General features: G+C 44.4%; 1 protein-coding gene across 1 annotated transcript; it reads left to right on the top strand.

Annotated features, from left to right (window-relative positions):
- The first annotated feature begins 2,863 nt into the window (after window positions 1–2,863).
- LOC123044438 (major facilitator superfamily domain-containing protein 12) lies at window positions 2,864–9,791 on the top strand. Its single transcript, XM_044467175.1, has 13 exons — window positions 2,864–3,355; window positions 4,337–4,538; window positions 5,398–5,467; window positions 5,629–5,825; window positions 5,914–5,989; window positions 6,075–6,149; window positions 6,362–6,441; window positions 6,574–6,700; window positions 7,949–8,008; window positions 8,422–8,472; window positions 8,577–8,735; window positions 9,041–9,173; window positions 9,268–9,791. The coding sequence occupies exons 2-13, from the start codon at window positions 4,369–4,371 to the stop codon at window positions 9,435–9,437; spliced, it is 1,368 nt and encodes a 455-aa protein (XP_044323110.1). The 5' UTR covers window positions 2,864–3,355; window positions 4,337–4,368; the 3' UTR covers window positions 9,438–9,791.
- Window positions 9,792–13,535: the final 3,744 nt, after the last annotated feature.

Here is a 13,535-nt window from a genome sequence, read left to right as displayed (position 1 = left end):
CACAAGATTTTTTGTATTTGATTCCAGGGTTGCTTGAGAGAGACTATCTTCATCCTACGCCTCCCATGGATTGATAAACCTTACGTCATCCACTTGAGGGAAAATTGTTACTGTCCTACAAAACTCTGCGCTTGGAGGCCCAACACTTGTCTACAAGAATAAAATTGCGTAGTAGACATCAGCCCCCTCCATCGTTTACACCTCCGGTCATATTTTCGTAGTGCTTAGGCGAAGCCCTGCGGAGATCACTTTACCATCACCATCACCAGGCCGTTGTGCTGACGGAACTCATCTACTACCTCGACGTTTTGCTGGATCAAGAAGGCGAGGGACGTCACCGAGCTGAACGTGTGCAGAACGCGGAGGTGTCGTGCGTTTGGTACTTGATCGGTTGAAGCGCGAAGAAGTTCAACTACATCAACCGTGTTGTTAAACGCTTCCGCTTACGGTCTACGAGGGTACGTAGACACCCCCCTCGTTGCTATGCATCTCCATGGATAGATCATTGCGTGTGCGTAGAATTTTTTTTGTTTTCCATGCAACGATTCCCAACACGCGCTGCGCCGCCCTCATCGCTGTCGGGCTGCCTCCGGACTCGTCGGAGCCGAAGGAGGAGGAGGAGGAGCAGGAAGAGGAGGAGCAGGGGGAGGAGGGGGAGGAGATGGCTCCGATGGAGGTGAAGGAGGCGGAGGAGCTGGACTAGCAGGTGTCGCCCGTCAACATGGAGCAGGCGGAGGCGGAGATCGCCGTCGCCCAGTCCGACCAGATGGCCGAGCAGCAGGCCATCCTGGAGTCCATCCAGGATGAGGCCTATGTGGAGGCCAACCGGGTGTTCCTCCGGCGGGAGCAGGCGGAGACCGACACGCTCTTCGCCGAGCTCGGCGCGAAGATATAGGCGGAAGAAGGCGGAGCGGAGCAGCCGGAGGAGCCGGAGCTGCAGCTGTCGCCCATGCTGTCGGAACCGGGCATGGAGATCGTCATGATCTCCGACGAGGCGTAGATAGGATCGACGTAGTATATAGGTTCTACTTCTTTTGCATGTCTTTGTATGGATATAAAAAATCTAGTATCAGATGTCTGGATGCAAGAAGTGAAATTTGAGGCGTGCCCGGTCACTGCCCGCGTGCTTTTGAGGGGCCGAATTTGCCATATGTGACTGTAGATGCTTTTATATTTTGAGACGGAGAGGGTAACATTTATTAGCGGCCTCTAAAGGACATGTCTACTACTAGAACACTACCAATTCATTGGGATATAAATGCGAGCTATCTAAATCTTTAAAAAAAATTGTATCTTGTTTTTTTTGCATGGTAATACGTGTCTCATTCATATCATAAAGATCAAATTACAAGTCACGTAAAGACCGACATGACAAAACTGAAAAGATAGCCGAACATTGCTAAGCTTGACACCAACGTCCGTCACTTGCCTCCGGCACCACCACAGGAGCCACCAAAGAAAAAAATGACGGATCACCTCCTCACCCGAGCTCGACGCGGCTCCATCGCTGATATGCAGCTTTGCGGACCTCCAAGGTGGCTCACCAAAGATGAAGCCATTGCCGTTGAACGAATCAGACCGGGGCAACACCCCGGACACGCTATCGAACTCCAGATCTGAGACCCCACAACGACTAAGACGCCGAAGTAGGAAACCATACCTTCCATCAACCACGAACTCAGCACACGTTCTGTCTTCCAGATGTCGTCGATGCAGATCACAATATGCATCTGCTCCCGAACTACCTCCCAAGCTCCGCGCCGACGCTGGAGCAGACGTCGTCGCAACGGCGGAGCCCGAGGACACAAGTCCACCACAAGGATGTCGTCGCCGCCACGATATCCCCGCTTGAACAGACTGGTTCCCAAATCCATCACCGAGTAAAGACACGATCGCCTCGCCGGAGAAGAACCTGGAGCTTCTTTATTCAGCATCGCCGTCGCCGCCGTCAAAGCCAAGACGTCGGACGATCTAAAAACCTAGGCTATTAGGGCTCTAAACCTAAAGCAAAAACGATCCGCACGCACGAGATCCGGCGACCCCCCTCACGACCGACGACCAAGAGGTCGCCGGCGGAGGAGAGCCGCCGGAAACCGGCGCCGGAAAGATGACTCTCTTGGCGGCTGCGGCTAGGTTTTGGTCGCTAGCCAAACCCGCCCCCCCACGAAAAGAGATACAAGCTTTTCTTGTTTTGCTCCTCGTTAAAAGCTCGCAAATCGTATCTTGTTTCTTTTCTAACATTTCTACATGTCTTATGCCCAGGCCCGTATAACCTTGAAGTATTTTCTTATGATACGTACATCCCATTCATCATATTTATCTATGATACGCGCGAAGGCAATCGTGCTGCACAACCTGGCCTTGGAAAACAGTTGATTAGAGGTCCTCCTCCTAATGTCAGCGGATCTCCAAAAGTCAGCGTAGAGGGGCTCAGCCGTTGATTACAGATTTACATACAGTACAAAACAATCGCAGGGTCTCTCTCATGCGCAATCTAGACATTCCGTAGAACACAAATATACTACCCCCTCCGTTCCAAAATAGATGATCTAACTTTGTACTAAAATTAGTAGAAAGTTGAGTCATTTATTTTGGAACGGAGGGAGTAGGTTTTAGTGTACCCGATGATTCCTCTGAAAGCCTAAACTACACGCCCACCGGCTGTTTCTTATAGTAAACCTCGCCGACTGAGCCGTCTCCCCCGCCGCTCCAGCCAAGCAGGTGCTCCGTCTTCTTTGACAATCTCACTCACCAGAATGCAAATCTCACAAGTACTACTACTTCTTTCCGAAGGAACAACGACAACGACAACGCACAGGACCCATTCACACGGTCCGCCCAGGCCGCACCTGCACGGCACCACCAGGCACAGGCAGACAAGCATGGCATGAATCTCGCCGTACCGGGACACTCCTCTCCTCCCTCCCCTCGCCCCCCGCGGCCGCGCACGAGCTGACGCGCGGCGCGCCACCAGTTCCAGAAAGAATATCCTAACCGCCCCGGCGGGCCCACCGGCCCCTCCCTCTCCGTTTTTCTCGGATAGCGGCGGCCCAGCCCCAACCAATAGTCGTCTCTCCCCCGCGCCCCTGCTTTTCTCGTCGGCTCGGCTCTCTTCTCTTCCCAGTGCCTGTCCTCCTCCGGCAGCACCGAATCCGCCCGTCTCTGTCGCGTCCCCCGCGCATCTCCGCCTGCCGTCCACGCGACGTCCCCCGTACCCAATACCCGTCCGTCGCTTCCTCATTTTTCCCAAATATAGTCAGTTGAAAATATAGTCTGCCCCGGCGGCCCCGACGCTCTTCCGGACGAGTCCTCGCGCAGGGCCGGACGGGCGGCGATCACCTCGCCGCGGCTGCTGGTGAGAGCTTCTCCACTGGTCCCTCTTTGATCGGCTCCGGGGGTTTTCTCTCCTGATTTGGGTCTCTGTGTGTGTGGGTGGGTTGCTGCCCGTCGGGGCTTCTCGTTGACCGCCGTGGGATTTCCGGATTTGGGGGCCGTTTCGTGCAAACAGGCGAATCGGCCATTTCAGAGTTATCTTGTCTTGACAACTACAATATCTTGCGCAAGGCGGCTTTGTGCAGTTTTGTTGATTTCGTTAGTCTGTATCAAGTTCAGAAATCTGGTGTTTTCGTGAGTTCAGTTAATCTACTGCCTGGTGTCTCTGCTTGCAGTCACGGTGTCAAGGTGCACATGTTGGGATTCGCTCCCTTTGTGCATCACATGCATTAGGATCAGGTAGGAGGGAAAGGTAGAGAGGAAGGGGGGAGTAGAAAGAAGGCAGAAAATGTACTTCACTTTGTTTCGTGGGAGGGACCTTCTTTTTGTATCATTGCATTGCCTGGAAATTTCACTGATCTCTTCTAACTTGAGACCAATCAAATGTTACTGTCTTCTCGAGTCCAGAAAATATGAATGCCATCCCAGCTGTCACTTCTAATATGGTCAATGCCTTATATTTATTGCTGAATAACATTAACAGTAAAAGTAAGAGGTCCATACTCATTTGATATACTAGCTTGAGACCTTGCACTAAGTAGCACTTACATCATCTGCTACGTTTCTTGTGGGTTTTGGCATCATATACAGAATTCACAATGATCTGATCATATAACTATAATTTGTTACTTTCTTGATCCAAATATTATTATTGATCAAACTGAAATTTTGGTAATAAGCATTCTGTTTCTTGAACCTCGAGAACAGAATGCTAACATTGTCACCACTTGCCATTAAACTTTAAAAAATAATCCAACTTGCGGTACAATTATTTTGCTTGGGAGTAGGGAGTGATACGATGTTATTTACACACCGAATTAATGTGTTCTCCTTTGTAATGTAGGTGATACTTCACAGTTTTGCTAACGTCAAATTATGGTTAAAATGATTGGTAATGAGCCATCAAGTGAATTAGAATGGGATGAGCCATTAGGAAGAGTGCCAATCTTTTCCTATGGCTCTGGGCATATGCTAAATGATATCACGTCATCTTGTTGGTTTACATATTTGTTGGTATTCTTGACGGACGTCGGGCTTAGTCCAAGGTATGTACTAGGATTAGATTTTTCTTCTTCTCCATTTGTACTCTAAATCATTATATTATGTTCTTTCAGATGTTGTTAAATCATACTGAATAAAGGCATTCCTGCAATCCTTAAAGCTGTCGTTGTAACTTTTACGCAAATAAATGCATCGGATATAAGTTCATATAGAACTTCATTATGTTTTAGGTGTGATAATATATATTGCAAAAAAACATATATCTTGATGTTTATGTATAAATACATCCTACAACTGGGTGTAGTTACACCCATGTCTCATATACTACCGTGTGTTAGTATATGTACTACTTTATCATTTTTAGTATGTTCATATACTATATCTAAGATACTCCAAAATGAGCTGCATGAAAAAATTGCAAGTGAGCCCATAGTTTTTACTATATTTGTGAAATACATACAAATTTGTACGTAAGAAGGAGTATGCTAAAAATGTGGAACATCCTACCTAAAAAGCTCCCTCTGATCCAAAAAAAGTGCTGTGGCTTTAGTTCAATTGTAACTAAAGCTGAACTAAAGCCACGGCAGTTTTTTTTTTTTTGGATTGAAGGGAGCAGTATATATATACTATCCGAATATTCTTATATACTGCATACTATGCGTACATACGCTCCGGTATGATAGATACTACCTAGAACGAATGAAACACACGTGGGTGTAAATACAGCCTGTTGTAGGAAACATTTGTCATATATGAAACATCTCTTATGCTATTTGAAAATGGACCATTTAGACACTTCATGCTTTGAGAACTATTATGCCTGAGATATTGAAAAAGCTTGAAATGATTACTTGTTGGTTCAAGAATTCTTTTAGACAACTCACCTTTTATTCAACTCTGCAGTGATGCTGCTATTGTCATGCTTTCCGGTCAGTTGGCGGATGGCTTCACAACAATCTTTGTTGGTGAGCTGGTATGAGGCAAAATGAACAGGATTTATATTACTGCACTGTTATAAGTTTCTGATATAATATCTGTTTGATTGCTTCTCTTTAGGCATTCACTTCTAGGTTTCTCTGTATTTGCTGTGTATTGCTCCGAAGTAGATACATAAATGAATCATTTTTGTTTCAGATTGATCGTTTTGGACATTTCAAACTGTGGCATGCAGGAGGATCTATTCTAGTAGCAATTTCCTTCTCATCTGTTTTTGGTAGCTGTTTGCCTTGCAAACTCACGGGGACTAATTCGTCTACTCTGGAGACTGTTGGATACAGCATATTTGCCTCTATTTTTAATGTTGGTTGGGCAGTTACCCAAGTCGCTCACATGTAATGCTCCTTCCTTGCATTACTTACATTCATGCTTTTCTTGTGATTTCAGCATATCATTTGTGTATATCTTTTATATATTTCCAAGGTCAATGGTGAACTGCATGACGTCAAATCCAACAAGTCGGGTTGCATTAGTGAGCTGCCGCAATGCCTTCACGATGGTACACCTTACTCTGCCTTGATTTTACTGTGTCCAGGTATCTGAATAACTGCCTCTGACCTGTTCATTTTTCATGCTTATTCCAGGTCGCAAATCTTAGCTTGTATGGCATTGCTTTGTTGATATTTACTCTAATGCAGTCAGTGAGTGTATTAGTTCAGGTACTTTCTTGTGTTAAGTAATATATACTCCCTCCGTCCGGAAATACTTGTCATCAAAATGAATAAAAAGGATGTATCTAGATGTATTTTAGTTCTAGATACATCCCTTTTTGTCTATTTTGATGACAAGTATTTTCGGACGGAGGGAGTACTACATATCATTTATCCGAGCTCTTGTATTTATCTTAAATTTCTCAAATCCTTTTGCTCAGTATCGTTGGATTGCTTATACGGCCATTTCCATCGGATGTTGTTTTGTTGTTGCATTCTTGATTGGAACAAAAGAGCCAGGGTAAGATGATAACCTTGTTTGGACATCTGGATTAGAAAGTTTTAATGCCATGCTCTTTTGAAAATGTTCTTAACTTTCAGTATGTTTCCTTCTATTTTATTTTCAGTTTGTTTCTAACTTTGAATTCTGTAGGTTAAATCAACATTCTCAGGATAAGAGCCTCTCCAGAATTTCATGGGCCCACTGGTTCAAGAAAGTATTGTACTACCAAGTTGCTCTAGTCTACATGTGCACTAGATTGGTAACCAATGTTTCACAGGTATTTAGTAATCTTAAGCTACATGATTATGAGACCAAACAACTTTGTTCATTCCATTTAGTTTGCTGCCTTGTACTTTTCTTTTTCAAGCCTTAGATTATTATTTGACGAATGCCATGTATGGCAAAGGACATCTCTTGCGGATTAAGGTATATTACTTGGAGTAGACCGCGCTGTCCATGGTGTACCATGCCATGGGGAAACATGGCTAAATTTCCTGGAAAAGCTAGAACTTTTCACACATTAATTATTAAACAGCATTTTCTTTTAGATGTTTTAGTATGAAATATTTATCAGTTCAGTCTTAGATGCGGTGTTACACATTACTTGTATCCATTGATTGGTTTTTACTATCTTTTTATGTGCTGTAACTATCTTATGATTATGTTTGTTTCACTATTTATCTAAGATAACATTAAAACATACCGCATGCTATTAGTATATTAGGGTGCGTTTGGTTATAAGGCAAGGACAGTTTTAGCCTTGCCTAGCAAGGATATGCATTTGGTAGAGTCATATTTTGTTTGCTTTTGGATGCAAGTTTGCTCGTAACTGCACCTAAATCCTTGCCTGGCTGGGTGAGCCGAATTGGCTCTCTCGTGACGGCAAACTAGCGAATCGTGCATGAGACAAGTCATGTAGCTGTAACCTGAGGCAATACAACCAAACAACATCGCTTAGCTCATGTGGGCTATGGCACAAGCGGGCTAGCTTAACTTAGCCTGGCTTGGTAAGGCTAGCAAATGATCCAAACAGACCCTTAGTGTACTTTCATACTCCTTCCGTCCCCAATTCTAGATACGGATGTATCTAGACAAGTATTAGTATTAGATACATCCGTATCTAGACAAATCTAAGACAAGTAATTTAGGACGGAGGTAATATATTATAGGAACTGAGCCTAGCTCAGCAGGGTGAGGGAATGGATGTAAAATCTCACCACCCAAATTCTAGTAGTTTTCTTCTGTTTGAGTTTGGGGTCTTTTCTTCATTAAACAAAAGATATCTAGTTCTTCCCAGGTATTCTCATAATTTAATATATGTATTACACAGTCAAGGATAGATTGGATATAAAAAATGTTTCCCGCATAAACGGCACAAAAATTGATGTTGTGTGCATTGTTTGCATATATACTCCTATTTATTACTCTTATTTTCTCTATAATTTCATTTTACCCCCTTAATCCTTCGAAATTTGAACTTCAACTGGGTAGCAGATCATTATAATGTTTATATAAATTTGATCAGGCATTTCTTGCTTTCTACGTGATAAATGATTTGGGAATGCACCAATCTTCCAAAGCGCTGGTAAGATTTTCTTTCCCCTTTTGCTCTTGGAATAGCTCTCTTATGTTTTTTCTTCATCCTGATGTTGATTATGTCCTTCGGCAAGTTAAACTCATGTGGTACATGTGTTATTATACAGTATAAATGCCTGAATTAGAAGAAGAAAAAAAATCAATAGAACTTGTGATGCAGGTCCGACAATGTTGTAAGCATGCTTTGCATGAGTTACACAATACATGTAGTCCAATTAGGCACTTAAATGCTCGCTCTCATTATAATCTGAATGCTGAAAGTGATACTACTTGGTGATATTTTCCTTTTTTTTATTGAGGTCCGCAATCCAGTTCATACTGTTGATTAATTTAGATAGTTTCTTGATACATTTCATAAGATTAAATTTCCTTGGATTACTGTTTGCTCATTTTGTTTTTCAGGTACCTGCTATTATCTATGTATGCAGCTTGGTAGTATCTGTCATGTTACAGGTACAACTATCTTCTTAGTTTAATTAATTTATTTTCTTCTTCAACTTAATGGGGAGCATATTTCTTTGGAGGAACCAAGTCAATGGAATTCTTTATTTTTATAGGAGACTAGATGGTCGGGTTGGCGTCTAAAAAACTACTTCTCAGCTGGAGCAATGATTTGGATATTGTCCGGTATTGGAATTGTTCTTTTACCAAGCACAATGCACAACTTCATGTACGCCCTGTCAATCATGATAGGAGCCGCCAATGCACTTATGACAGTATGTTTCTATCCTTGATTCAGTTTAAAGAGTTAATTTTTTATAATATACATGTGCAAACTCATGGTGAAAAATTCCTATGTATTTGGCTTAGAAGTATATGTTATATGTAGTTGTTAGCCATGTGGGCTTGTACAACTCTGACATATATATCCATTTGGTATATGCCTTGCTGTGAGCATTTCATAGCCTCTTAAAGATTTGCAATTGGATATGTCTACATTTGTGTACGTGATGCATAATCATGTTATAGGCTGGGAGCTCACTTTTCATCACTCTTATCCTTCGGTCTCCTTTGTTAACAGGTCACAAGTATCAGCATGGAAGGTGTTTTAGTAGGAGAAGATCTAAATGGTTGTGCTTTTGTGTACGGCTCTTTAAGTTTTATTGACAAAGTGTCATGTGGCATAGCGTTGTATATCCTGGAGTCCTACCAAGGTAATGCTACTCTTACTAGTATCTTGGCACTGATGATTACTCACAACAAATGGATTTGTTATACACAATGAGATTTTCATTTTTTGTGTGGCAGGAAGCACCAAGATCAGTGAGAACCAAGAACTGGCATATGGCTATTCCGTTACGAGGCTCGGTCTGGGGCTAGTTCCAGCCGTCTTCTCGCTGCTTTCAGCCATAGTAGCTCATACCATGGACCTCCCTGAAGCTCGACGGAGACCTCTTGTGGAGCCTCTTCTTGCCTAACTCTTGCTGGTAGCACACCTTGCACTGTAGAAATTTGATCACCGGTCCTGCATATATTCTGTGGAGGTGCTAACAACCGTATATGGCACGTGGGAAACAAATCCATACATGACCAAACCACTTAAATATACTGTATTTAGTCTGGGGGAAGTTTAGGTGACCAACAGAGAAGGTTGCTCAGCAAGGCGTCGAGTATAAACCAAAAGTAGAACATAAGCCATAACCTGCTAATGGTCATACTTAACTGTGTAAATTGATCCTAGTCACATTGTTTAGAACAATGCAAAGCCTTAAGCCTGTATGTATATTCATTTGAGAAGTTTAATCCATCTGAACGTCCACTGTGGCTATGTACTTCTTGGCATACTTGGGTGTTTGTTCTGGGTGACCGCAATTTCATCCTAAATTTGATCAGGGTCGATACGGTATCCGTCTTGGTGACTGAAACAGCCTCGCCTGCTATAATGTGCTATTGCTGGTACACGTCGGGGACAATCGGAGCTAGAATTCGTACTGAAAACTTGAGCATTTGTTTGTGCGGTGTGCTTGAGTTTGGACTCCTATCTTAAGATAAAGGCAAAAGGACAGCGATGGCCGTTCCATTTTTTGTCTGATTTGAAAGGCTAAACAGTGGACCCCTGCACTAGTGAACGGTACCATGCATGCCTGAGTATGTCGAATGTTGGATACTGGGTTCTGTATTTCGAGTTAATTTAAGCATTCTTGAGCGATAGAACTTTCGCCGTGTCGCTGAGAAGCGGCAGAGTCGGCAGCAATAATGACGTGGCAGAACATGAAACAGGGACGGGCCAAACCATGAATCTTACGGCATAGTTAAACAGCTTCAACTGAAATTTATAGTGAGAAAGAAGGCAAAGCAGAACCAAGGAAGCAAGATTCGCCACAAACACAGGCTACGACCAACCATATATCTTAGTTGGTTCTGGCCAGAAGTCAGAGCCTATTTTAAAACTGGTACTACTAAGCCACCAGCCGTAACCCGGCCTGTTACATCCAGCAGAGAACAGAGTGCAGGCCAGCAACCGAAGGATAAAAGCAGCCGATATTGGCGATCTTGCTCAGCTGGGAGCTGCACGGCCGCCTTCCTTCTCCCGCAAGAGCTGCTGGCACTTCCCCTCAAGCAAGCAAGGACGCGGCGGAGCTCAATGTTTTCAGGGACGGCTCATCCTGGGACTTCCCTTCCCTGCATGGATGCATGGCTAACCAAACCAGCCTCATGTGTGCCCGTCTGCTGCCCAGCTCCAACATCTGCCCGCTGCGTCTCATGCTCAGCTGCAGTTGCATTATCACCTGTGCCCTCTCTCCTGTGACAGGGGTAGTGAGCCCTATGTTCAGGCGAGATGACACCCACTTCAAACGGAGGGATACATGGCCTGGTCAAGCCGACCCATCCGATCAACGTCGGTGTCATCTCTCCTGATCACAGGACCCTAACCCACAACAACAGCAACAACAGCTCAAGCGCTCATCAGCTGCTCAAAGGTATTTCTGTCTGTCTATCTGTCTGTCTGTCTCTGTGTGTATCGCTGCACGGTGCATAGACAAACACAAATGGCCTCCATATGTAGGCCGAGGAATGGGGAGCGGTGGCTCCCAGAAAGAAAATTTTAGCTAGATGGTGCTGGTGACGCCCGGCCATGCGACGAGGCAAATGCTGCTGAGTCCGACGAGAGAAAACTCGTGCATCCACACCGGACAGCGGTAGGTCAACGGCGTCGTGGAGCCAGAGTACGATGTACACACACACAGAGGACAGGCGACGATGACTTGCTGGTGCCCTGAACAACTGGGTGCACTAGCGCCACCACCGTCGCTAGATCCCGCCTCCGTTGCCCGATTTTGTGATCTGCGATCTCACTCCGTCCCAAATTTCGTCGCCTTGTAGCCAAGGCCTTCTGCCCTGACAAAGTAGATCCATGTGCATCCATCAGACGAAAATTCTTTCCTTTTTTCCGTCCTCGGGGGATAAAAACCGAGCGAACGATCGTCAGTTAGGAACGGACAAATGATTTTGTTTGCTAAAAAAAAAACCACTTCAAGCGAAGCTCCAGAATTGCCATGAAAATAGATAAAGTCGTCGTGCCGTTGCAAAAGAATTTGTCATTTCTAAAGTAAAAATTGCCGTGTTGTATGAAAGGTTTGTCAGAAAAGTGTCATGCTGCAACAGAGTAATTGCCATGTGTTTTCAAGGATTTGCCATGATTGCAACATGGATAATTTCCAGCCTCAAAAAAGAAAATTATAAAAATTGCCATGCTGGCCGAAGAGAATTGCCATATTGCATCAAGAAAAAAAGGTGAAAATTGTCAACCTCTAAAAATAGAAATTTCCATCCCAAATGCGTTCGCTCAAATTGCCATCCTGAACGAACCGCTTTAATGCCGCTAGCTCGTACTTCGCACAGGAGTGCCCGGGACCAAACGCTTTAGAATTTATGCGCGGGATCCGATGTGACTGAGGGAGTTCGCTCAGAAACATATTTTTAACATTCCCACTTTTCCCCTCATCTCATAATCTCCATTCTCCCCGAGGAAAACCTGATACATATGATGGTCCAAAGTTTGTGTTCTTTACCGCTAAGAAACCAGCCGGCCTGCACCTCATGTTTAGCTAGCTAACCCCGGTATTAATTGTAGGTACCGAAAATATCGAAGCAAATCGGGACAATTGCTTTCCTGTGTGCTATGATCTGCTGCAGATCTTCGATCATGTAACATATAGTGTGTGAATTGTTGTAAAGACACAAAAGTATGATGTGGCTGTTGGAGGTTCCGTATCTTACATGCATGTATGTGATCTCCATGCAGTACTATATACTCCGTATGTGGTTCTATTTGATTAATTATTGAGCCCTGCCCCATGCTAAATCAATGGCGTTTCCGTGACCAATTCAACATTGTAGGGTGGTAAAATAAAACTAATCAAGCAGGCACATCCAGCTACAATTCCTTATCGCAAGCGATTGGAATAGATCGCTACATGCATGCACATATCACTGGTGATAATAAAAATTAGCATGTTAATAGGAACGTGTGATGTCAGAAGTAAATGTCAGCATGTAACTTTGAATCGTCGAGAAAAAAAAGTAACTTTGAATTGTCTACTTTATTTGGTTCACACCATTATCCCCATGATGGGAACCCCACATGATGGCATGTATTGGTACAAAAAATAGTTTTCAGAAGGATAAAAGTTCATCTCAAAAAGAAAAGAGGCTAAAAGTTGGGCACACAAGAAAATGTCATTCCTATGCATGCATTCAATGATTGTGAGGAGGACCTTTCGTCCATGTTGCTATCAAGAGAGTAAAATGCTATGATCCTGGTCATTTTTCGCGCAGTGAGAAAATGCGCAGTAAAAGAATTGGTTTCCATGATAGAAGCAGATAGATGAACAGCTGTCTCCTTTCTCTAGTTCTTGCATACTTTCCCATGAGTGTTGCATAACTTTTGGAACCACGGGCAGCTTGGAGTTGTTCGTCAAGAATTCCACAAGTTTTCAGCTCGTTTTACTAAGATTGAGACGGTTATTATTGTGAAATCTTTTTTACTTGTACTACCTCATTTGTTTCTCACTTTTGAATCTTTCATTTATTTCTTGCCTAGATATTTCCATCCATCACCGGGATAAACCTGAAAATTAACATTTATCTCGCTGCAGCTCCTTTGTGGCACGTGAGCTCATCGCTTGGTTGGACGCTGCGCAGGACTTCCGGCCTCCGTCAACCTCGGTCTAGCATCCCTGGATCTCTCCATTGCCAGGCAGCGGTCTCGCGCTTTGCTTGGCTCAAGCGCGGCTGCGCGAGCTCCGCGTTCCCACGTGTTCGCGCCGCGCACCGCCACCAGAGAAGCCAGATCTTCTCGCTCCATGGACAACACCGTCTCCGAGCCGGCTGCCCTTGCCGAGGCGGCCTTCGACCACTTATCGGCCATCATTGGATCTTCCGAGGAGCGTGCTTTCTCCCTCTCCTGGGAGGAGATCCACCCCGAGCACCTTGATCGAATGGCACTTTGACCGGCCGTTCTCCGAGGACGAGATTTGGCATGCGATCAAAGCCATGCCCACGAGCAAAGCTCC

The sequence above is a fragment of the Triticum aestivum genome, chromosome 2B (genome assembly GCF_018294505.1).
Source record: "Triticum aestivum cultivar Chinese Spring chromosome 2B, IWGSC CS RefSeq v2.1, whole genome shotgun sequence".
Lineage (NCBI taxonomy): Eukaryota > Viridiplantae > Streptophyta > Magnoliopsida > Poales > Poaceae > Triticum > Triticum aestivum.
Note: the sequence above shows the minus strand (reverse complement) of the source record. Positions and strands in the feature narration are given on the sequence as shown.